We start from the raw sequence: 26,193 nt of genomic DNA, 5'->3' as shown, positions 1-26,193 counted from the left end.
CGGATGAATTGAATCATCGGTCCAACGGACAGCGAGAGTTATCATACAAAGTTTCTCCATCCTGGGACGTGGAATCAACTGTCACCGGAACGCTCCGTTATTGATCGAATCATAGACAATTCTGGGGCAAGATAAACAAAGCAAAGAAGAAGACAAGTTGTTATTAGAGGCCCGGGGCCATCTGCCTCTGCAAGTCATCATCCTATGATGGTTTGGTTTCTCAATTAGTCCCTGATATATTGCTAATTATTGAAAACCCAACCCGAGATAAAGCAAAATCCAACTGTTAAAACGAATCCTGCTGCTGCGCCGATCTCTGCTGGAAGTCTAAGCTGAGCCATTACAATCCTTCCTCCTGCAGGAGGCTCTTCAAAATGCTTCCGATTGGAATGATCAAATCCTGACTGACATGGCAGCAGTGGGAGACCGCACAGATCACTATTCCCTACGAAGCGGGGACTCGAGAGCGTCGGTGAACTGCCCGCCTGAAGGAACTTCACCAGAGAGCCTATTAAAGGAGACGTTGAAGTGGGACAGGAAGTTGAGCTCAATCAAAGTTAGTGGAATCTGTCCTGACAAGTTGTTCTGAGACAAATCCAGTAACTCCAAGTTCTCCATGCCCGATAGAGTTACGGGGATATTTCCCAAGAAGATATTGTTGTTGAGCTTCAAGGCATGAAGCCCCCTGAGATTTCCGAGACCAGCAAGAATTGGTCCACTGAGCTTGTTGCTGCTCAAGTCCAAGGTTGGCGGAAGATTCCATACGTGATTATACTTTAAAGATCTTCTTTCTGGTATCCTGACATAAACTGAAAAGCTCGATGAGGGGTCCACCATAGAGGAGAAGTTGAGGTCCATGAGGTTTCCAAGCTTAGCTAATCTTTCCGGCAATTCTCCAGTGAAATTATTAAGTGACAAGTCCAAGTAAAATAAGTGATTGAGTTTGCCAATCCAAATTGGAATTGGACCGCTCAATTGATTCCATGATAGGTCTAGCACTTGTAAGTTTGTGCAGCCACTTAGCCACACGGGCAGAGAGCCCCTAAGTCGATTATTCGGAATAACTAATGTCTTCAAGCTATGGAACTGCAGGTCCGGGTTTTGAGGAATCTCTTCATCCCAAAAATTCCAATTTATAATCAGTGTAGTCAAGTTTCTGCAATATTGTAGGGTCTGAAGTGCTGCAGACAAATTCACGAGGCTCACATTTGCAAGTAGAAGATGCTTTAATGCCTTGAGGTTCCAGAAATTAGCAGGAAGCTCGTTTGGAGGGTGCCTGTTTAGGCCGAGATTCAGATCAATCAATCCATGGCAGGTTGATAATTCTTCAGGAATTGGACCGTCAAAAATATTGGAGTGCAGATCGAGATAAGTGATGTTAATCATTTCTGTGCAGTTGATGCTAATAGGACCACTCAGACTGTTATTACCCAAATAGATAAGTGAAAGGGATGGAGAGCTCGCCAGGGAACTGGGCAAAGGACCAGAAAATTGATTTGAGCCAGCAGAGAAGGGCTCAAGATTCACTAGTCTTGAGAAAGAATCCGGGATTTTCCCCGAAAACAAATTATAAGAGAGATCCAATTTCACAAGGTGTACGAGCTTGTTGATTCTGTCATCAAGTTGCCAAGAAAGCCTGTTCCCTTGAACATGAAGTTCCCCCATATGCCGGAGCTGGAAAATGCCTTCCAGCAAGATCCCACACAGATTGTTGCCATCAAGAAACAGCCGTTGTAGAGATGAGCAGTTGGCAATATCTCTAGGAATCTCTCTGTGGAAGTAGTTACCGGAAAGGTCAAGAGTCTCAATGTAGGATGCATTATGGCACAGGGTAGATTCTAGTGGACCAACGAAGTTGTTTGAAATGTTAAAGACTGTCTGGAGGACAAATTAATGTCAACATTAACTAAGCGTAAAAGTCGTTGTAACTTAAATCAAGCACCTCAAGGTTCTCCATTTGAAACAGTTTTACCGGCAAGAAACCACGCAAGTGATTACTGGAGAGATTCCTAACTCTCAAGTTGTCCTAACCCGTCAGTGAATCATCAACACCTCCTCCAAGCCTTCTGTTCCCGAGAACTAGACCAACCACCCTTGGTGGGATATCCGTCGAATTCTCGCAAATCACACCTGTCCTATTACAACACTCCGACGCCGAACCATCCCAACCATCGATTGGATAGTCCAGTTGTTCATGGAACCTGTTCAGTGCCCTGAAGTTGTCAAGATCGCATTCTGGGGTTCGGCAGTATAGGAGATCGGGTTTAGAATGAGTGCCAGAATGATGGATAAGAAAATGGACCTCGGAAGAACAGCCATTATCTTTTCAACTTTTACTTGATCTTCTTCCAGCTCATAGTCATGCCTATTTCTTCACATATGACTTGGGATTAGGAATTTTGATCCGAGAGAATATATAACATTAATTAAGGATACCAAGGAAGACTTCCTCCCTATTTTTATTTGTATTTCTTTTCGTCGGGATTAAAAAATTCCGTGTCGTAGGTAGAAAATCACGGTTGAGTTGTCCCGATACCAGACATCTAAACAAGCAGATTGATTATGAATTGCAGAAAGGGACTAAATTTCCAGTTAATGTATGATCTGATCTTGGGCCAACATGTGACTTTTTAAGTCGCATTTTAGCTGGCCTGCGAAGGCCCAGATTCAAGTCATGAGCTTAAAGTTCATGTGCAAGGGAACGAATGAAATAGATTATCTATATGAGAATGAAATTTGTTTTTTCTTTTTTTTTTTTGGTCTCGACGAATGAAATTTTGTAGTTGATTTGACTAAGCATGTATTTGATTATCTAAAGTTAAGTATTGAAATTAAATTTTCAGTATTTAATGGGATTCGATTTGTTTGATGATATATAAAAAAAAGAGAGATTAGACTTAACGAATCAGTCAAAAAAATATTGAATGATGTGATTAAGTAAAAGGGATTTTTTTTCCTTTTACTAAATCGCTTAGAAGAAGGATGGGAATATTTTCGTTATTCGAAGTGAAGCCTCGCATATCTAGCTATTTGCACTACATTGGAAGAGAGGGAGAGAGAGCGTGCACGGGGATGACGAGGAATGACAAAGAGTGAAGAGGAGCGTCGCCGGTGGGAGAGCAGTGGCCAGCCACCATGCACCCAAGTGATCAAGGTCTTTTGCAACCTCTGTGCACATCGGCAATCTCGACTTGCGTTTTTTGGAAAAAAAAAAGTCGGTCTTGATCCTTCCCCACTTGCGTTTTTTCGATGTTCGTTCTAAATTTCTTTGTTCTTTTTTTCAGCGTACCTTATGGTATGCAGAAGCCTAACAAATTCCGACTGATGCAAGATAAACTTCTTCCAGTCATGTATTTTTTTTTTCATTCACAGGATTTAAACTTGAAGACTTTGTATAAGGGAAACAAGTACCGAACGGATTGAATCACCTCATATTAGTCAGTATAAAGTTTTTAAGATTGAATGTTCTTCTCAACCTTTACCGATTAGTTCGATTTTGGTCATGCCGTTACTTATTAAAAATGCTATATGGCATTTCTTTTAGATGAAATTTAAAAAATAAAAATAAGATATAAAACACCAAACAATGAAAAAATGAAACAGAACATTGAAATGGGAAGGGAAAGGAGCAAGCGGGGTGTTGCTAGCGGCTATCACCATCCTCGACGAAGTTGCTGTTGGTTGTTGGGACCATGAATGACCTTGGCAGGGACGGTCGTGGCCACTGGTGACAACCCCAGTTCTCCTCCCCTTCCAATTTTTGAAGTTCATTTTTTGTTCTCGCTTTTCTATTTTTAATTTTCGTTTTTTTGATTTAGGTAAAATGTCATGTCAGCATATTTTATCTTTTAATAATCTAAAACTGTTGTTCATCTTGCCACTTATCAACCCCATGTTTTTTCTTTTTCTTTTTTATTTTCATTTTCATTGCCTTTTCTTGTATGTGTATATTTATATATTAATTCTTTATTATTTTTTTTTCTTTTTCTTCTTTGTTTATTTATGTAAAATAAAAATATACCCAAGCATTAGCAAGGCCTAACTCCCGCATACCATGCTCCAACTATAGTATATTTTTTTCAATATGATCATGGATGAATTAATTTGGGAGAGCCAGAAAAAAAATTAAGAATAAAGAATATAAAAATTAAAAATTGGAGATAGATTTTGGAACAAGAGGGCGGGTGGGGACCTTTCCCCACTAACCAGTTTTTTTTTCTTTTTAATTTCATTTTTATAATTGTACAATTTTCTTAAAATTCTTCTTTGTTCCCAATTATTTTTAATCCAATCCAAACCAGATAAATAGATAATCTGATTAACCAGTCGATGTAAATAATGTGATCGTTATGGTCGAATCAGTGTCTTTAGAAAAATATTTTTTTCTCAACTTCGTCTAGAAAAATTTCGTATCGAAATAACTAGCTATACAAATTACGATATTTGCAATGTTTTTTATAGCTCTCGAGTATTTAAGTTCTTTTCTTTCTTCTAATTTTCACTTTTTATAAAACTCTTCGACTCTATGTTTGGAGTATCCTACTTTCACACAATTTACAGGGTTCAACAAGCAATTGGAATTTCATGATCAATCGATCAAGTCGTTTATTTCGTAAAAATAGTTATTTTCTCTAATTTTGGTCCATATTGGTCCCTATGTGTACAAGTTTATTTTCCAACTTTTTTTTTGGCAATTGCTATATGTGTATAAATATTGTCACTTATGGAAAGCAAACCTTTACCGCTCTCAAACAAATAAAAAGCATGCTTATGTACCCATCGTGTTACTTATTTTTTCATTTTTTCCAAATATTATAGGGTTTGACACCGTGCGTATCCTCTCTATTTACTATCTTTTTCTAAAAAAATTATATACGTATCATGCACTTTGTTTTTCTTTATAAATATCAATTATATATTCTTTTCAATCCACATTAATTTTTTTATTCATAGATTCTTCCTCATATATATTGTATCTTTTTATGGCTTACACTTATAGGCTTACAGGTAATACTTTTTCTCTCTTTTTTGGGCGTGATGCTTTTTCTCCATTTACCCACATAAGAAGATCCATTCATGAAAAATAGTTTCATTGTTAATTTATTTTCACAAACTTATAGAATGAGATTACTTTTATTTCTTCAAAATTCATTATGTTCTCCGTTATTACTTAATCTTATTTACAAATTTTCAAATCATTTGATGCCTTTTTTAGACCCGCGGCGAAGTGCGATTAAGTACCTAATTTTTATATAAAAAGTAACGATAGAATCAAAATCAAACTAATCAATAAAGATTAAAGATAATAATTAATTTTAAATATAAGTTTAGGATGAAATCTAACATTTTTAAAAATAAGAAAAAGTTAGATTTCATCCTAAATCGATTTCCAAAACATGGCATAAGAGCTGCCCAGATACTTGACAACTAGAGATATTGGCATAACAATCATCTTCTTTCATGATTCAACTGGTGATATGTAATTACGGTTTTAAGTCATATGCTTAAGTAAGAAGTAACTCGCTACCTAATAAGGTAACTTATTATGACGTAATGCTAGTTTATCATACATAAAATAATAAAGGTACTCGCTAATCAAACATTAAATATTGAACTCCAAGTGTAGCGCAAGTGAGTAATATGCAGTTCCATGGATTATCCATGAGAGATCATCATGGATGCAATTTCTCTCTCGCACACAGTCCTTGGCGATCCTACTCGTAAAAGGATATATATAAATGTTTCTGACTTTAGGATTCTTCAAATTGCAATACCTATAACATTTTTAATTTATTTACAAATAAGACGCGTGGGATTTCGCTCTGTATACGTTTTGGAAGATTTGAGTCAACTCTGAATAATTCCCAATAGAAATTAACAAACTTGTGTCCATGCTGGGCAAGGAGTCATAAAGCGTAAACAATGTGGATTGATTCAAATGATTTGATATTTGTTTTCCTTAAATAAGATTTTATATTTGAGTTTCTTGAATGGAGAAAATCGATGCTAGGAGTTCCATTTGATGTGCCAACTCAATTCAAATTAGATTAGCGAAGCTCACAGATATCATAATGCACATCGAAAAAAAGTCAAAAGTGAATCCCGTTTCTGGGATAGCTGACCATATGTGTAGAGTTTGGGCCATGTACATATACATACCACGGGGAAGTCAGAAGTTTCACAGTGAATTTATGCGGCCCTGGCTCAATTTGTGAACGTCACAATTTTGTGAACTTTCTAAATAAATAAGATAAATACTAGCCTAGCTACAATCAATAAGGAACATAAAGAGCTATGGCCAAACACCTTTTTCTAGCAAAAATATTAGAAAATGATATATTAAGAAGCCTAAGCGTAGACCACTTTTTTTATCCGCGCTTGCTCATATGTAGGAAGCTGGATTCATTCATAATACTAATTCAAATTTGCAAACTTACTATTATGAAGCTCAATTAGAAATGGATATATTATTATGATCCCGAGCAAAAGCATTTTGTGGACAAGGGTAACCTCCCTAATCTATCGGGATGTACAAACAAACTATAGTCAAGATTTTTTATGCATACAAATTAATATTCTCCACTTGCCCATCAATAGAGGTATGGGCCTTTCTCAATATTTTTACGTGTTTAATGCCCACAATCTCTGATCGGTCTACCAAAAAGTAGCTTACATCCAATCCAACTTGTGGTGATATTATGTTTTTAAAAAAAAGTAGTGTATGTGTGTATTGGTGGCGTTAAGACAATCTATAAAAGGGAACCTTTCTCAATCTCTCGAGACACAGCAAACAGAAGCACAGAGTCTTAAGCTAGCCTTCGAATTTCCTTCCTTCACCAAGCCCCATCTCACTCCATAAAACAATGGCCCGTTCTCAAATTTCCTTCCTTCTCCTCTCCCTCCTCCTTGCTGCGGCCGCTCTGCCCTCCCAAGCTTTCATTATCGACAACACACTGAAGAAGGTGCGTGTTGCCGGTAAGCTCTACTGCACCATCGACGGGAACCCTGTGGCTGGTATTTTCAACCCTCCGCTGGTCGGAGCGAATGTGACGGTAGCATGTGAGGATGAGCGGGTCACTCTCGGACAGGTAGTGACGGATCCGGCAGGGACAGTGGATATGCTTTACGATACGGTGGGTGACATCGCCTTCGACAGCTCCACATGCAGAGTGCGCGTCAGCGTGGCCAATGTGGTGGGATGCAGGATCCTGCTTCCGAGTACGACCCTTGGGGCCCCAATCCAAGTTGTGCGCTTCATCCAGGACCCCGTAACCTCCTTGGTGACGTCAGTTCTCTTCGGCTTCTCGAAGTTCATTGTCCTTGCGTCCTAAAACTGCAACCATATATACCACCAATAAAGATCATCACATGATCAACCATAGATACAATATAATAAATCTCGATTTATATTTTGTGATCAATGTGTACTCATCGAGTCAGTATGTCTTTGCTACGCTGCATCCTTCTTAATGACATATATATAAACGTAATGTTGTGTCCTAAACGCATATATCCGTATGCATACTACTTGTCCCCTATATCATATCTTCAATAATTATAGCCATGCAATATATAAAGATGAAAGGATTCTAAAGGGAGAACTATATTTATATGTTTCGAGCAAAAAAAAAATATATATTTATATGTATTTCCGCAGACATTGCTCATGTTTTGTCAGTCGCTTCCCCATTTAGTTCAGTTTATTTGAAGAGTCATCTCTGCTTTTCTTTTTCAAATGAAATTTTTTTTATTTTTATTTTGGTGAATGAGACATATATACGCTGTCTAATAAGAATATGGACACTGAGAAATAAAAAAGAGCATAAGAAATTCGGCTAACCCGTTCAAGATTCTACCACAATGGTAGCATCCAATAATATATGTAATACAACAATGAACTGATTAAAATTACATAACTATTTGGAAATTTGTCTTCATCTTCGATCACAAAAACCAGCTTTATGTATATATATGCATGTATCCACTGATTGAATAATATTTCCATCATTGCCAGCTTGATAAAGAGAAACTGAGATACATCTGTGATGACAAACATTTAAAGAGATTGGCAATGAGAGATCAGTGGATCAATATGTTTTGCCATATCCAAAGGAAGACTTCTCGCGATTCCAACATCGTCGAGACTTGTTTGGCAGATCAGACAGTGAGAATATGACGTAATAATTAATAACAAACAAGCACATTGCAGTGCTTCAATTTACCAGAATGACCATTTAGCAATGATGACATCTTTTTTCCAGGTTAGGGGAAGTTTCATGAGCGTAGTATATAAACCTTGATTGACTCATTGCATACAATCAATAATTTCTAGGATTGCCAATCACACAGAGAGCTTCATTGTGCTATTATTCAGGAGCCAAGGAATTCCTCTCAGGATCTGTCTGATCTGTTGTGAAGAGGAAAATGTAAAACAAATTTTTCTTGCATTATATAAATCGGCAACCGGCCTAGGAATGGTTTTCATGGAGAAAATCATACCATAAATGCACATATTACACAGATCCGCTGTCCGAAATCCGGTAAGGTCAAGAGTTTTAGTGTAGGATGACGCATTATGGCATAGGGTAGCTTCTAGCTAGTGGACTAATGAAGTTGTTTTTCCAAATAATAAAAGACTGCATAGTGGGCAGATTGATGTCAACATGAAATGACCCTAACATTTCTTGAAACTTAAATCGAGCATCTCAAGGTTCAGCACTTGTAATAGCTTTACTGGCAAGAAACCACGCAAGGGATTACCGGAAAGATTCAGAACTCTCAAGAGATCCATATCTGTCAGTGAATCAGCAACACCTCCTCCAAGCCTTCCGTTTGGGGGAACTAGACCGACCACCCTCGATGGGATATCCGTCCAATTCTTGCAAATCATCATACCCGTCCTATGACAGCAATCAAATGCAGGACCATCCCAACCATCGATTCGAGTGGCCAGTTGTTCGTTAATTGTTCAATACCCTGAAGTCGTCAAGACCGCATTCTGGGGTTTGGCAGCGTATGACACTGGGTTTTAGAATGAGTGCCTGGATGATGGATAAGAGAATGAACCTTGGAAGAACTGCCATTTATTTTCATTTTTTACTTGATGGAAGAGATTGAGAAGCACTCTTTTTCCAAACTCATATTTAAGCCTATTTCCTGATTTATGACTTGGGATTGGAAATTTTGACCAAAAAGAAAAGTATTAGTAAGATTAGTAAGGAAAGATTGTCTCTTTATTTTTCTTTTTGATGGGAATAAGAAATTCCATATTGTATAAAGAAAATCATTGTTGAGTTGGCAAGATACCAGACACTAGATCTAAACAGGCAGATTGATTAGGAATTGTGGAAATGGACTAAATTTCTAGTGAATGTATAATCAGATCTTAGTTTTATATCTATCACCTTCTATGTTGAGTTTTTTTTTTGGTGCCTAGTATTTGAAAGACCAGTGGATCCCGACTAATCATGTTCGAGTCAAGTTGGCTTACTAAGGGGTAAAGTTCTTCCATGGTAAATTTTTTCATTTTACAAGACTTGAAACTAAGACATTATTTAAGGAAAACAAGTGTCGAACCGATTGAATCAATCCAAGTTAGTTTTAAATCCAATTTTGCCTAGTGCATATAAAGCGAACTCGACTAATGAGCTCGAAGTTCATGCGCAAGGGAAGGTGGACGGTGAAGATAGATCTATGCGGATGAAAAATTTTTGGTTGACTTGGCTTAGCTTGGCTGGTTCACAATGGAGTATTTGAAGTTCAGATGATAACGTCCCTCTTATGGTAAGTCGACAATACTTTCTTGGAAAAGGTTTTGATGCTTCACCCCTTGAGTTTTTCTATATTTGTCCTAAAGAATTTTTTTTACCTGCATCCAGATATCTAAAAGGCTAATGGGCCCCACTAATTCAGTTCGAGACCATTACGGGATAAAAATTCTGCAATCATAAATTTTCTCAATTTACATGAATCGAGCTTGAAATCTTATTTTAAGAAAAGCAAGTATTGAACCGCCTGAATCATTTCATGTTTTTTGTCCTAAAGTTTTTTAGTATTGAATGTTGTACTCAACCCTTACATTAGTTCTATTTTGGTTATGCCGTTACTTTTCTTGTTGAAAATGCAAATATGACATTTCTTTTAAATAAAAAATTATAAAAATAAAACACCAAGAAATGAAAAAAGACAGAACAAAACATCAAATTGGGAAAGGTAGGTGGCGATGTGGGTGTTGCTGGCTGCTACCACCATCCTCGGCGAAGTTGCCAGTGGCTTTTCAGAGCATCAGTGACTTTGGCGGGGCTGGTGGTGGACGTTGGCAACACTCCCACTACTCCTCTCCTTCCCGTAATGAAAGTCATGAGTCTTCTTAAAATATGAATTTTAACGATATTTCGAAAAAGATAAGCTTCTTGTTAAATAGCAAAAAAATTATTATTCAACAAGGTCTTATTGTATTCAAAATAATAAATTTCTTAATAATAAATTTATTATTATTGAACATGTATTTTATTATATTAAAAACAGTAAGTTTCTTGTTAACAAAAAGTTTCTTGCTATTTAACAAATTTATTATTATTTCGCTATCAATAATCATTCGATAAATTGTGACGTGGCAGTTTCCGACTGTGCTCTGTAAATTACTTCTTTTAAGGACCATCCAAATTGACGTTAATCCCTTTTTGAATTCATTCTGTTATTTGTTCTTTTTTTGTTTTTAATTTTCTTTTTTAAGATAAAATGTCATGTCAACATTTTCACAGAAAAAGTAACAGCAGTATCAAAATCAAATCAATCAATAAATATTAAAGATGTTATTCAATTTTAAACATTAGCTTAGGATGAAATCATGAAACTGATTTTTTTCCAATTTTCTTTTTTTTTAATGAAAAAAACTTCCTATTCAATTTTGGATTTCCTCCTAAACCTATTTTTAAAACATGGCATTCGATTGGAACTTCCACTCGTTTGCGCTTAGAGTAGATCATCATATATGTATACACTACACATTCCTTGACTACGAGGATAACCAAATGGACCAAAAAAAAAAAGAAAAAAGAATGGAGCGGATGTTACGCGTCATTCACAAATAGTAGTAACAAGAAATGTCGTGTCGATTTCTAATAGATTTATTTAATTTTCTCTCTTTTTGCTTGAAATAGACTTTTTTTAAACACTTGAAATAGATTTATTTAATAAATTTAATGATATATTTTAGAAAGAAACTTAGATTCTTGGAAAATTTTAGTATTTATCTATATTAGGAAATTAAATATTTGCTATATTAATTATAGATATAATTTTGGGAATTTCTTAATTTGAATTGGATTTAGTTTCCTAATGGACTACGATACGTGGGAGTTTCTTTAAAAATAGTAGTGTATCGAACTCTTGGGATGTGTCACGCCAACCCCATGGATATAACGGATAGTACCCCTCTAGACTGAACAATATAGAATCATTTTACTTACAAAACCTTATTAATCCAGGGAAGATATCAAGATATCTTTGTTTCTATTTAATTATATAAGTGCTAAAAAATTGTAACAAAAAATAAGTGCTTAAAAGTTAGTTAAAATGAAAAATGAATGGAAGGAATATGGAAAGATAAGAGAAGTAGAAAATGAAATAAGTAAAAAATAAGTCATTTTTTACTTAGTGATACTCTTTATTGTCTTACAAAACTTTTCTCATCTTTATCATTCCTTCCCATTTTCTATATATTTCTTCCCTTAACTAACTAAATAATGCTTAATTTTTAAGCATTTATTTTATGAAACACCACCAGAGATTCCTTAATAATTCAATCCTTTTAATTAGTAGGAGTTTAGCAATCAGTAGGACACAGCCCAAGCCGTTGGCTTCGTTATCCTATTCACGAACTGAGGAAAGACCGTTACAATTTTGACAATAATCGCATATGATCAAATAGAATCATTCACATTTATCACCGGTTATGGATAACGAAATCGCTCCTCGAACTATTCCATTTAAAGCAAAGAGCTATCCCATAAAAGGAAAATAATAACGGTAAGAAATTCAAAGGCCGCTTTGATGGATTTTCATGAACGGAGAAAATATATACTGTGAGAGCTTTATCTCATTAGTTGACTAATCCAACTCGACTGCATTAATCCAGATTCATCCGACATACCCGGTGCACAAGGAAAAAAAGAAAAAAAGATTTTGATGAATAGATTCACAAAATTGCAACGGCAAGGAAAAGAAAGAGAAAAATTCGCTTCCAAAGCCAGCATGAACGCCATTACTAACTGCCCACATACTTTTCTTTAATAACGATTCTGCCACTACCAACCACCGCCGGAACGGGCAATCTGCCCCCTAGCATCAACTCAAGTAAGAGTACCGTACTGGATCAAGCGACTCCCGCGTCGTCTCGTTCTCTCCGCCGTCAATCTCTCCTCCCCAAAATCTCCGATCCCCACTCTACCACTCCCCCTCAGCTCCGGCGGCCGCCCTAATGACGAAATCGCCTCCGCATTACGGCACCCAATCCTCTCCCTTCTCGAGAGAATCTCGATCAATCTTATAGATTCTGCAATCAATGGGGGTAATTCATGGCAGCTCTTTGAATTCGACTTCGGTCTGCTAATTTGGCATTGAACGTCGTCTCCCTCGAGAAAAGTTACCGTTTGATTATTTTAATTCCGGGGGTTATGGTTGGATCTTCTCTCTCTTTCTCAGTTCCGAAAAAAGTTGTCGCCTTTTGCATCTTCTTCTGGGCTTAACAGTGAATTTGAGGAGGAAGAAGGAGGAGGCGGGCATGGGGTGTAGAGCCAATTGACGGTTCCAGGGGAAGGGGGGGACCACTCAGTCTGCCGCCATGGAAATTCATCACCTTGGGCGTCTCTGCTTATTGGTAACCGCGTTATTTTCTCTTGACCTCTACACTAAGTTCTCACAGATTTGCCTCACCTTCAATGCGGCCAAGTACTGTTCCTATTTCTTCAAGTTCCTGCTCGGCAAGAGTCCCGAAACCGGGTCTCTTTACCACGCCGAGTTCGTCACCGGCATTGCCCTATTCTTCGCGTTCTCTGTTGGGTTCAAGATCCTGAACTTCAGCTTCAGGCCCTGGAGTCATTTGAGACGTCGGGCTTGTCTGAATTCTGACGTTTGTGATCTGATGGAGAGACCCAGTTCAGCATTCGAGAATGGTTCGGTCAAGGGCTCGGAGTATTCAGACAGCGAGGGATCTTATCCTGAAGATCGCGTGTTCGATGAAATGTCCTTGAGAGAATTTTCTCTGAGCAATGATATCCGTGACCCGATGGAGCTGTTTGGTAGACCCGATTCACCGGTTGAAAACGGTCATTTGGTATCGAATGGCAACCGGGCTCGGTCAATCGGAGGCTCTGGAGATTCAGAAACTGAAGAACTTTTCCTTGAAGATCAACTATCTGACGAGACATTGAGAGAGTTAGTCAGGTCTGAGCGGCGGAGGGCAGAGGCAGCTTTGATGGAGCTTGAGAAGGAAAGATCATCAGCCACCACTGCGGCAGAGGAGGCCATGTCGATGATACTGCGGCTGCAGAGGGAGAAGAGCTCCATTGAGATCGAGGCCAAGCAATACCGCCGATTAGCAGAGGAGAAGCAGAGGCATGACCAGGGATTGATCGGGTTCTTGAGGAGTGTAATAATGGAGCAGGAAAGAGATCTGGATGGCTTGGAGGGAGAATTGAGACTCTGCAGGAGGAGATTGAGTTCCTGTAATTGTGGCGATTGCAGCGATGGCACTGATGATCTCGAAAAAGGGGCTGAAGAAGGTGATGCGAGGAGGCACGAAAACGGAGATTTTGCCATGGAAGACAGCTTTGATGAGGAATTTGAAGATGGACTGATCAGCTCTCTTGAGTTTGATTCGTGGGCTCTGTAAGTATACACTGATACATGTAATGGTACATATGTTAGGCAGTATCTTTCCAATCGATCAAGAAGTGATTAGATACTGTGGGTTCCAATGATGGTTTGTAGTTTTCGTGTTTATCCAGTTCTGGAAATTGCGACAAAGGGGTCGAAGAGCAATGATGTGAATACGTAATCAAATAACTGCCATTTTTACTGGCTTTTGATATTTTGCAGTTGATTGTTTTGATTATTGTCCGAGAATTTTGTTGTGCGACAGTGATGGTGATCGATACATTAGAAGGAAAGAACAATCCTACCAAACCGCCACGAATATGTAGAAATTGACTAGCAACAACTTTCAAGTCAGTAGCTTCATACGCTAATGAATTTCATGTCAGCGACAGATTGATATGTCATAGGAGGGATTGCCGATGGTCTAGCTGATACAGGACTGCTGATAGTTGTTGAAAATGATATGTTATGTAACGCCTTTATATCTAGTGTCAGGACAACATATCTAAGCACGAATCTGCAATTTAAACTTGGAAAATGGACTTTCAAAATCGAGGACATTGATCGCTTCCTTTATATTCAGGGACGGAGAATCGAGTCTAGATGCACACACCAGAGTCCTGCGATCAACAAAACATTCCATCTCGTCCTGTTTGTATAATCTCCTTATAGATTCAAGTCGGCAGCTCCCAGAAGTTTTTCGGATCCATAGAACTCCCAGACCCAGTTTAGCAGTTAGGCAGTTCTTCGGATCCGACGCGTATTCCTTTGCCTTAACTGGCTTATAACGATTCTTACCTTTTGATTCCTTTTGATACACTGCTGACTGCTATATAGAGGAGCTCATGTCCTTCAAGAAGCCCTTGTAAAGCAGCCGGATCCTCCGTTACCAAGTTTGCCTTTATCGTCGAAGTCATTCATCGTCCATGCCATAAGTTACAAAAACTTCCTTGCCCCTGTCGAATTCGTCATCGATCGAGACTGGAATGCAAAGCTGACCTTTTCTTCGTTTCCCACTCCTTTTCTCCTGGGAGTACTCCATCCAGTAACCATGCTAACAACTAATAGGATGCCGGATCCAACAGATAATTAAACAGGCAAGGAGCTAGTTTCTCTTGCTGCTTTACTCGTTGAAGCCGTAATGTATCTGGGAACGCACTCGACTTGCACCTCGCCCGATGCTTCATCATCGCCTTTACTAGGAAAAGTTGCGGTGAAATCCCAAGATACAGGACTTCATATGCAGCTCGATGAATTTTCTGGTGCTCGCTTATCCAAAGTCCTGGGCTGAATTTACGGCCCAATAGGTTCTAGTCTTCGGCGGGCCATTGCACTTTCAGTTTTCAGCCTGCATTTTTTTATAATATATATATATATATATATATATATATAAGTGGTATCAGAGCCAAGAGTAGGTGGGGATAGGATGTATATTCCGTTAAGATTCTCAGATCTAGTAGAACTCGTAGGTCATGACATCTAGGACCGCCTTCATGGCTGGTAGAAACTCATGTAGTGTACTTCCTATAGTGTATTATTGCATATTCTATACAATCAACTGAAGCTGGTATAAACACGATAGGAAGAAGGCATAGATCACAATCTCTCTAGGAGTCTAGATCCATTATCACAATGAACTGATGCTGGCATAAGAAGTAATGCAATAGGCTCTAATGTCCATCCAGTCGCTCTAATGGACCCTACACATTCACCGTTCATAGGAACCCGGGGGGAAGTCCTAAGGTGTCCCCGTTTTGTAAGTCCCGACGGGTAGGGCAGTGTTCAGGGGAAAAATTGGATGCGATGGCCCGGTAGTGTTATGAACAACGTCTAAGTAGATGGAGGTTATCGACTGGAGTAGAGTTATCCTAGTGCATTATCGTTCGTCTAGGTACAGCAGTTGGGATAAGGGTATAGATCTCTAGAGAGGGGTGAGTTTTATGAATTTGTCTTCCTATTATTATTGTTAAAACCAGGTACAGCAGTTGGTTAGGGATGTGCTAGAACCTGCAGGGAAACACCGTGTGAGGAATCTGCCGTTCATCCAGGTAAGTCTTAGATCTTGATCTTGAGAGAAGCTGGGTAGGAGAGTTAGATACGGATTATCATCTTCAAACCATTTCTAGGCTATTGATTCTATAGATCTCTAGAGCTTTCGTCTAGGATAGGTATGGAATACCCTAAGGGTAGGAAACTGATATGCAAAAGTATGAAAAGTCTTGATAAATGTTTGAGAAGACTGGAAGGTTTATTGTTTTTGAAATATGGGTTTATTCAAAACGATTCCCTCATATGCATGCGTAGGATCAAACCATAAAGTCACCAATAATTCTGTCTATAAAAGAGGATCTTTTCATGATAGAATTAACCAAAAATTATCTGAGTTAAATTCCCAGATATCACAATCTGTGTCGGTTGTCCCTAGGGTAGACACAGTGGTTAAGGAATTTAAGATAGATTACGATAAGCTTAGGAGCGATTTCCTAGCACCCCATAATGACGATAAGAGGAGATGGCTCCATGAGTCATTCTCTGAAGAATATACCAAATCTCATATTAGGGTTAGTTTGACGGCCTTTGTGCTAAAAAACTCCACAAATATCCTATTTTGGGATTGGTTTGAAAATCATTTCGTACCAGAAAGAATGGTATGTGTAACTCAGAAAACCATAAAGTGGGATCTTGCGAATGCAGACCCGGTTGAGTCGACACACCCACCTTTAGGTACCCTCCAGATAATCTATCAAAAAGCAGAGGTCAAGGCCTCTCCATTCAAAATGAAAGTGGACGAATCACTGGCCCCCAAAGATATTAAAAACATCTTTGAACAAAACAATTTCACAAACCAGTGTCTCCACACCATAGGTTCCCAGTTGGATAGGATAGAACAAGAAGTCACCAAGCCTGTAGTCAACCAGGTAGGGACCTCTAGTCGTCCAAGCCAATCAAGACCTCCACCCATAGAACCTCTCAGAAAACCTCCCTTTAAACCTCATGAAATTCCTATCTCTAGGAGACAAGAGTTTAATCAGGAGATAGAGAGAAAAATAAAAAGCATAAATCTCCAAGAAAATTCCACATTCACAAGTCTGCCCAGAATGGTAATCCAGGACACTCCTCTTTCAGGAATAGAGCCAAGAACCCCATTAAGAGCAATAAAAATCAAGGCACAAGAGTCTCAGGGCTCGAATGTCAACGCCATCGATAAAAATGGAGATTTGAATACATTAGTGTGGAAGGAACCCCAAAAACCCTACTACACTACCATAAGCGCACCAGACCTAGTTTTGGAAGAAAAACCCAATATTGTCCAAAATAGGTATAGTGCCAATGCCATCTATGAGTGGAACATAGACGGGCAGTCTGAATACAACATACTAAGCGTCTTGCAGCAAATGACGATGGTGTCAAACGCTTACAAGACCCAGACCCGATTGTCGGACCCAGCCATAGCACACATGCTTATAGCAGGGTTCACTGGCCAACTGAAAGGATGGTGGGATAATTACCTATCGCCCTTTCAACAAAATGAAATCCTGACCAGCGTCAAGACAGATGAATTTGGTGAGATCATCCGGGATGCTAACAATGACGACATCCCTGACGCCGTAGCAACTCTAGTCTTTGCCATCTCCCAACATTTCGTAGGAGACCCCTCTCACCTCAAAGACAAAAACTTAGAGCTGCTGTCAAACCTAAAATGCAAAAGACTGTCTGACTTTAGACAGTACAAAAATACCTTCCTCACTAGGGTCATGTCTAGGGAGGATTGTAACCAGCCGTTTTGGAAAGAAAAATTCTTAGCAGGTCTGCCAACCTTGTTAGGAGAACAAGTCCGAAACGAAATCAAATCCATAAATTATGGCCAGATACCTTACAAAGAACTGAGTTATGGAGAGCTCATCAGCTTCATCCATAAGGAAGGTATCCGAATGTGTACTCAGCACAAACTTCAAAAACAATTGAAAAAAGAAAAGGCCCAGACCAGGAGAGAGCTTGGCAGCTTTTGCCAGCAATTCGATCCCTCTTTTCAGGTCGACAAAAAGGTCGAAAAATCCATAACCTGCAGTGGGGACTGCAGCAGAAAACATAAACCCAAACATTTCCATAAAAGGTCTAGGATTCCTCCAAAACCACATGTCACTGATAAGGATAAGGGAAAATCCAACTCCCCCTTTAAGTGTTTCAAGTGCGGGAAAACTGGCCATACCCAGAGGTTTGTTACCTCAACAAAAAGATTCATCAACTGGAAATTGATGATGACATAAAAGACCAAATCTGCAATATGTTAATAGAGTCCTCTGACTCTGAAACAGACTTCTCAACTGCCAGCGAGGAGAGTCTGCAGATGGATGAACTCGACTGGTCATCTGATGAACAGTCGTCCGAAAGAAAATCCATAAATGTCTTAACCAGAGACCAGGAATTCCTGCTTGGGATAGCGGATCAAATCCACAACCCTCTGTTAAGAACACAATATCTTGAGAAGTTGAAACAGGGCACTCTCGAAGGCGAGATCAAAACCCCTAATTACAACCTCTCTGAAATCCTCAAAAGGCATGACAAAAAACGAGCTCATAAAACCTCGTTTGATGCCCAGAAAGAAATCGATAATCTCAGGAGTGAACTTGATTGTCTCAAGTTTGAGCAACAACAGCACTCCACCATAATTGGACAATTGGAAGAGTTCTTTGCTGAGGCGGGAAGCTCTGGACAAGTCCTCATGAAACAAGATAAAAACCCAGAGGAAACTCTGGCCCTGACAAAAGATGATTAGCAAAAAGCCTTAATTATGATAGGGGAACCCTCTCCTAACAGATGGTTGATCAAAATTAGGCTCATCATAAACCATAATCTGTTTATTGATGCTACTGCTCTATTTGACACAGGCGCAGATGAAAACTGCATTAATGAACAACTCATTCCCGCCAGATTCTATGAAAGAACAACTGAATCACTTTCTTCGGTTAGTGGCACCAAGCTCGATATCCAGTATAAATTGAGCGAAGTAGAAGTTGAACAAAATAGAGTCCGGTACAAAACTTCATTCCTCCTGGTAAAAAACCTTAATCATAAGGTCATACTAGGAACCCCATTCATCCAGCTTTTAAAACCGTTTCTTGTCACCTCATCTGGCATTGAGACGCACAAGCTTGGAACCAAAATAAAATTCCAATTTTTCTCTGATAAATGTATTTACAAAACAAACTAATACATTTTGCGCAGGATATGGCCGTGGAATCTACTCAAGAGTGGTTACACCATTGGCTGTTAGAACTGTGGCAAGACGAAAGTCTTGAGAAAATACAAAATGATATACAGGACGGGGAAACAGACGCCATGGATCGTATTTTCACCACATACATCCAAAAAATCTGTACTCTCATCGATCATCCTGTATCCAGCGTGTTATGTGCTTTCTTTGACAGGCATTGCAAAGAAATTCCTCGATGCAATTCAAAACCCTGTTTTCAGCACATTAACTCCACTTTAAAAACCCGGGAAGACTATGAGCTATTCATAGGCCACCTGGCTTTACAGGCTCCTGTAAGAGTCCATTTAAACATAATTCTGCCATAACCATTGTTTCATGTCTGTATACAGGAACATGGATCTCCCCTGGTTTGACCAGGTCGATAAAAGTTCCTCCTCCAGGAACAAAAAACATAATCATCAGGATCTGCCTCCAAAAAAGCGATTCTGCATAAAGTCCAGCCTCACGGCTTGGCGCCCTGATCCCAGGCAACAACTCATCTTGGATAATTTATGGGCATCCATAAAGAATCCTCAAAAGGGTGAGGAATCCATAAATACATTGGTCCTCCATCTGGAAGAACAGTGCAACAGCAAAGCATCCTTGCAGCAGGAACTTTGCCAGAAAATCAATTCGCTGCAACAAGAGCTATCCCTCCAAAAAGCTCAGACTCATGCTTTCCTCCAGAACAGGTTAGTTGAGTTCGATAATTTCACAGAGCACTTTGCAGAAATGCAAAGAGAAAATCATGCTCTGAAGAAAAAATTGAAAATGAGTGAAAAAAGGAGAGGTATTCTGGAAAAAGAAAATGAAGGCTTCAAAAGAGAAATAGAAAGCCTCTGTGAGGAAAGAATAGAAGGCTTAGAGTTTTCTGAGTCCTGCCTCAGGGAAAAAGACGCTCTTGATAATGAGAATAAAAAATTAAAGCAGGATTTGGAGTCCCTATCAACTCCATCGATAAATCAGTCTGTGGTTCCCCTCATCGGAAGTCAGACTGAAAAATTGTTTTGGGAAAAACCCATTGAGGTAACTCTCAGTGGCATCTTCCCCCGAGCAGGAGAAATCCTGTTCCTTTCAAAACTTCCTGAAGATATTGTCTTAAAAATTTCTGAGACGAGTCTCCAGGATTTTACTACAACCACCATTTCCTTTTTCAAAAGACTCCTTCAGTTCTGTGCTTGCTCACAAAAAGGAATTGACGGATGGTTTTGGAATTGGGAAAGAAAAAACCATTTTCAAAATGATTTTCCAAAACCCTGTGACCAACACGAGGAAGATGATGATTTTGAAAGAACTGACATCCTACTCATGAACGGTTGCAGGCATATCCTGGAATTCTCGATCCCCAGGATAAGTTTTTATGTTTTCCCTTTGAAAGATAAATTTTATAAACACCATTTCGAATTTTGTGATCTTCTGAAATATGGAGTTCTTAAATCCATAATCTTGAAACCAGAGGATGAACATCGACCAGAGTATCAATCTCTTTTCGGAGATAATGCATGGGGACTAATCAAAAAATCCCTGCGTCGATCAGCCAGCCTCTTCATCAGCATAGAATCCTCTCCACCAGAGTGGATTTCCCCCATAAAAGTCCAATCTGCTATCCATTACATTTTCATCTCTCCGGTAAGTTCGAGGAGCATTCTCACTCCGGAAGTAAAGTTTTGGCCAGCAGATGGACCATCGATAACCAACCAAATCAGCGATTGGCGAGCTTGGGTTCAGGTAAATGAATGGCACTGGCGTAAATACCCAGAGCATGTTCTCCAGTTCTCAAGTAACTGCCAAAGGGTTTTCCTGCATATCTCTCTCATCGACTTACCAGCTCAACCAGGGTTTAGCACAAGACATGCTTTCCTGATTGATAAGTTCGAAGAAGAGTTCTTACTGGAAGCCTAGAATGATCATCGCCAATATGGCATCTAGCCTCAGCAACCGAGAGCGTCCGCCCACAGCAACAGCACGTGGATCATTACCGGACAAAAAACCTTTCGGCTCAAAAGGTTAGGCCCCACATAATCAGCGCAATCTCCGGAAGCGTCCCGCCACTACTCACAGTGGTACCATAACGGACAAAAAACCTTTCGGCGAGCGTGCCCGACATAAAGCAGCCTCCTGTCACTATTTGCGACAAAAAAGGTCACTGTACAGTAACCCCGCATGTGAGTGTACAGTGTAAAGCTGCACAGCGACAAGGTATCAACCACTGCCTATAAGAGGCCTCTTCTTCCAGCATCGAGGGAGGACTCACTTCCGCAACACATAACTCTCTTCTCTCTTTCTCTTCTTCTCATATGTAAACATCCGGCTTCCATAACCCGGATCCTCCAACCCCCATTCTGTGTGTAAGTTCCAGTATAAGCATGGATTGAGTTCTTCCAGACTCATTCCTTTTATTTTAATGTCTTTTTCTTTTGTTTGTTTAAACTTCATGTACTCCCTTCAGCCTATCATGGGCTAAGTGTTTGAATAAATCTTCCATGTCTATCTTATGTTTATCTTGACCGTCTATGCATATCAGATCCTACGTTGAGGTCTTGGGTGTAAATGGTATCAGAGCCTATAAAGAGCCCCGATCCTCTCACTCATGACTCAATCACGAAGTGAGGCTCTCCGTAGGGGACGTCCTAGCGGGATGGCAAATTGATAGGTACCATCGCGATGTGATGCCCCTCTGGCTTGAAGGGGCTATGGGTTGGAGGTCGCGCTCTGACGCTCGGTAGTGAAAAAATACGTAAATCCGAGTATTGGGCAATAAGTGTATATATATATATATATTTAACTATTGAATTAGAATTTATTAAAATTTTTAAAAATCAAGAACTTAAATAAAAGTCCATGCATCAATCTGGCAAAGTCCATGCTAACAACTGATCCAAAAAAAAAATCCATGCTAACAAAAGTTCTATTCACATAAGTAAGGCCTTCAGTTCGAATCTTGGAGAAAATCAACGTTGAAAGAGCCGATGCGGTTTAATGTAAAATATCACTAGACTTAGAAGTGATTGGGCCCTTGTCCGACCTAAAAACTCGAGCTGATAGGTTGTAGTACCTAATCACTTATAAACATGTGGAGTTCTCTTTAGTTTTTCCGTGTGGGATAATATGTCTCAACACCTGCTCTTACGTAACAACGTGTGGCTTTAATACTTTACCTACACGTGTCATGTGAACTTGAACACCCGCTCTCAAGAACTGACTACAAGCCGGGACTGGACTTTCGTGCTTGAGACTTAACCATGATGTGAAATTCTTCTTACACCTCAGGCGAGATGAGGGAGAATAATTGATAATAAGGCCACACTTGGGCCGGAATAAGATGATGCGCGATTTGACTATCTCGAAACTAGACTTGGCATGGTGTGAGCCCACACTTGTGCACAAAAGCGTAACCCGCTTTAATACCATGTAAAATATCACTAGACTTAAAAGTGATTGGGCCATTGTCCAACCTAAAAGCTCGAGCTGATAGGTTGTGGCATTTAATCACTTATAAACTTGTAGAGTTCTCTTAAATTTTTCCGTATGGAATAATATGTCTCAACATTTAAACTGAATTAATCGAGAGTGCGTAACGAAAAAAGTCATTTCACATAAACCTATCTGCATTGTCAAAATAGGGAGCTTCCCATCGATGCCTGGTGACTTCCACCTGGTTGGACTTGGCCCTCCCCTCGACCGCCGGCCACAGCCACCACTGGTAGAATTTGCCGGTGGTGTATGAGCCACTTGTTCTTGTTTGCCTTTTCCTTTCCTTTGGTCAATTATTATTCATATACAATTAGGAATAGAGAAAAAAAATTCATGTAACCTTCAATTTGTTTCTTTGTTTGCTCCTGTTAAATTCCTCACCATAAAATGTAATCGATCGATTTCAGCTTGAGGCAAATCGTTCGACTATATGCTAAATATACGCACATCCTATGCAAATACAGTTAGTCTTATTGTCCGTCCATCGTTGTTTTTCTAATTATATTCATCGTAAAGCTGTACATTTTTGTAATAATTTTCATTCTTCCTTTATATTGTTTTGGTTTCCTTGGACAATTCTCTCTCTCTTTCTTTTCAATTTTTGGATTTATATATATGTACATTTATATATAATAGAATGCTGGGGTGTACAACACTAAATTTGTTTCTTATCGTGGTAACCTATTAATGAAGTTTTCATTGTGATATCCAAGAGTTCTAAAAATATATTTGTTATTACTATAAAACTATATTCACTCCTTAATTATGAGGAAATTTCTTATTTTGACCCGTTAATCTTATTATAAATTTAACTCGCCCCCCTTGCTTAAAATCTAATTGAAGTCTGGGTTGCATCCCTATATATACGGGTGTCTATGTATATAATGTGTATATCGTACATATATATGCATTTTAGCAGATATATATATATATGTATGTATGTATGTATGTATAGTTATATACAATCACCCCATCAGATAAATGGGATTTGGAAGCCCGAAACCCTAATGCACTAACTTTACCAGAACCATATAGAAGCACTGTGAAGTTCGCCTAGTTTGCGTGCCTTCATTTCTTTCATTTACAGTTTACAAATCGAACTAGCAAGTTACAAAAGCTGCAATTCGTCAATCACTAATTCGCTCATATTAATAATTGTTCCTTGCAATACATTGTACACGATAGATAAAAATATACACATGTTGTACCGATGACATGCGCACGCATGAGACAACTGCAAGAATAATTTCTAAAAAAATAGTCATCATGTGCTCTCTGTTTCAAAAGAAATTAAGAAAAAAACCTCTTTTTCCCCTGATTATAAAAAAAATTGTTTGTACTAAAAAAAAGTCCCATAAATTCGGTAAAAGGAATAGAAGGAAAAAAAAAATGTATATGCAAACATAAAAATTCCATTGTTAATTAAGAATCGAATCCGAACTCGACTTAATTTCAAGACGAGAGCACATGTTATCTATACATATATATAAACTTGATAGCACCCTAATAAATAGAGGTAAAATGGTAAAATTATTACTAATTCCTATGTTAATATACCATATAGAAATTAAATGATAATAGTTAATATTCTAATTAATAACAGTATATGACTATAAAGAAAATATTTTAAGAAACTTGACAACACCCTAATAAATGGGGGTAAAATGGTAAAATCATTAATAATTATTATGTTAATATACCATATAGAAATCAAACGATAATAGTTAATATTCTAATTAAGAACAATATGTATGAATATAAAGAAAATATTTTAAGGAATATGAAAGAATATTTTAATCACTTATTGTCATATTGTTTATAAATAAATATATTCATTATTTAAGAAAATAACTAATTATCTATATAAACTTAAAATTAATTTAATAAATTTTAATAATAATAGCTGATCCTATAAAAACTTAATTAATTATATCTCTCATCCAAATGATTCGGTCATTTTATATGAAAGCATTCAAATTTATAAAACTTAACAAGTGGAATATTAGTTATAAGAAAACACAAGTGCATTGTGAAATTTAAAAGTTTTGATAAGAGTATTACTTTTTCATAAATTAAAACTAACAATTTCACCTAAAAGTATTAAAATTCTGAATTAAATTTCTTACAAAATAAATTGACAATTGCAATGATGTATATATTACATGAATTTTTTACTCAAGAACTTTTGATATATATTCTTCAATTATAAGTTTGAATTTACCCCATTAAAGTTTACACAGTATAAAAAATAATTTTTTAACATGTTAACATAAACTATATATTAAAGTATATTCAAATTTTGAATTAATTTTCTTAGAAAATTAAATTGATAATTGCGATGATGTATATACTACATGAATTCCTTATTTAAGAAATTTTAATATATATTTGACATATATTCTTCTATTACAAGTCTGAATTTACCGCATTAAAATTTATATACAATATAAAAATAAACCCTTTACATATTCATATAAACTATAAGTTCATACTGATTACTATTTTCATATTGAAACTTTTAAAACAACTTTTTTTTTATAAAATTTGTGTTAACACATGAATCCAATAAATTAATTACACAGTAATATTCATTTCCCATCAAAAGAACATTGTTTGATTGAATCTATAAAAAAAATCCATTTGATTGAAGGAGGTTTATAATTCCAAGGTAGGTCGTCAAGCCCACTTGCTGATAGATAATTAGAAGCTTTTATCACTTAATTAATCAGATATATATGTAGTGCCACCTCTAATTTGTTGTTGTATGACACCCCTTAGAATAAGATACAGTTGTAGCAGTTTTCTCGTACTTCGATTCGTGGGACTCCCATGATTTCTCGTTGATTGACAGGTGGCCGCAAGTTGCTCTGTCTATAAATATATATATATATATATATATTTATATATTATACATATGACTAAAAACTAATTAGTACTCATTAATTAATTAACTAATCCAAGAAAAGGAGCAAGTAATTACTAAGTACTCGAAGTAAGAAAAACAAGAAAGAAAATTATGTTCTACGCAAGGAAGTATCAATAAAACATCAAGTCCTTCATAGATTAACCCGGCAAACATAAAATGAACATTCACAAAAGTAAAAGTAACTGGAAAAGTTATTAAAATTATCAAGGTATTTTAAATGTTTATTGAGATTTTAATATTACGAATAACTTCTGTGAATAAATTTGCATTATTTAACACTAGTTTGAAAAGAAAGAAGATAACTAATGAATTTAATTACGATTAGGGAGTATATCTACCATATATAATGCAACACATATATAAAAATAATAATGCAAGAGACCTTTTATGTCAAATGCAAAATTGATAATCTTTTCATTGTGAAATTAATTTTTCTCGTGATTAGGCAGCGACCATCTAAAGTTTTCTGCACAAAAGAAAAATTGAACAAAATTATACAAATAGAGCAGCCTAGTTGATAAGATTAATTAGAAAAAATCAATTTCACCTGTCTAGTGGGGGGATAAACGGTACGGATGCGCCCTTATGACATAGGCCAGGCCCCATGCCGGGTCAAATGCGCATTTGCCTCGTTATGGGGTTATTCATATTTCAAATCCAA

General features: G+C 37.8%; 3 protein-coding genes across 3 annotated transcripts; 2 read left to right on the top strand and 1 right to left on the bottom strand.

Annotated features, from left to right (window-relative positions):
* Nucleotides 1–438: 438 nt before the first annotated feature.
* Nucleotides 439–2,319, bottom strand: LOC116193917 (phytosulfokine receptor 1-like). The gene is made up of 3 exons (XM_031522659.1): nucleotides 2,303–2,319; nucleotides 2,032–2,201; nucleotides 439–1,838 (listed from the first exon to the last, which is right to left on the bottom strand). The coding sequence occupies exons 1-3, from the start codon at nucleotides 2,317–2,319 to the stop codon at nucleotides 439–441; spliced, it is 1,587 nt and encodes a 528-aa protein (XP_031378519.1).
* Nucleotides 2,320–6,807: 4,488 nt separating this feature from the next.
* On the top strand, nucleotides 6,808–7,517 carry LOC116197613. The gene has a single exon (XM_031527791.1). It carries the CDS (start codon nucleotides 6,864–6,866, stop codon nucleotides 7,329–7,331), a length of 468 nt encoding a protein of 155 aa, XP_031383651.1. The 5' UTR covers nucleotides 6,808–6,863; the 3' UTR covers nucleotides 7,332–7,517.
* A 4,735-nt stretch (nucleotides 7,518–12,252) lies between these two features.
* LOC116197807 lies at nucleotides 12,253–14,121 on the top strand. The gene is made up of 2 exons (XM_031528057.1): nucleotides 12,253–12,571; nucleotides 12,706–14,121. The coding sequence occupies exon 2, from the start codon at nucleotides 12,845–12,847 to the stop codon at nucleotides 13,892–13,894; it is 1,050 nt and encodes a 349-aa protein (XP_031383917.1). The 5' UTR covers nucleotides 12,253–12,571; nucleotides 12,706–12,844; the 3' UTR covers nucleotides 13,895–14,121.
* The last annotated feature ends 12,072 nt before the right edge of the window (nucleotides 14,122–26,193 follow it).

This window comes from Punica granatum, chromosome 2 (genome assembly GCF_007655135.1).
Source record: "Punica granatum isolate Tunisia-2019 chromosome 2, ASM765513v2, whole genome shotgun sequence".
NCBI classification, from domain to species: domain Eukaryota; kingdom Viridiplantae; phylum Streptophyta; class Magnoliopsida; order Myrtales; family Lythraceae; genus Punica; species Punica granatum.
This window is presented reverse-complemented; position numbering and strand designations above follow the sequence as displayed.

Bases quoted from the DNA above. Each gene is read 5' to 3' on its own strand.
- LOC116193917 (XM_031522659.1), bottom strand. The intron at 1,839-2,031 runs GTTAGGACAACT...TTGGTCCACTAG, and splicing joins TGTTGATGATTCACTGACGG to AATCTACCCTGTGCCATAAT.
- LOC116197613 (XM_031527791.1), top strand. From the start codon at position 6,864: ATGGCCCGTTCTCAAATTTCCTTCCTTCTCCTCTCCCTCCTCCTTGCT.
- LOC116197807 (XM_031528057.1), top strand. From the start codon at position 12,845: ATGGAAATTCATCACCTTGGGCGTCTCTGCTTATTGGTAACCGCGTTA.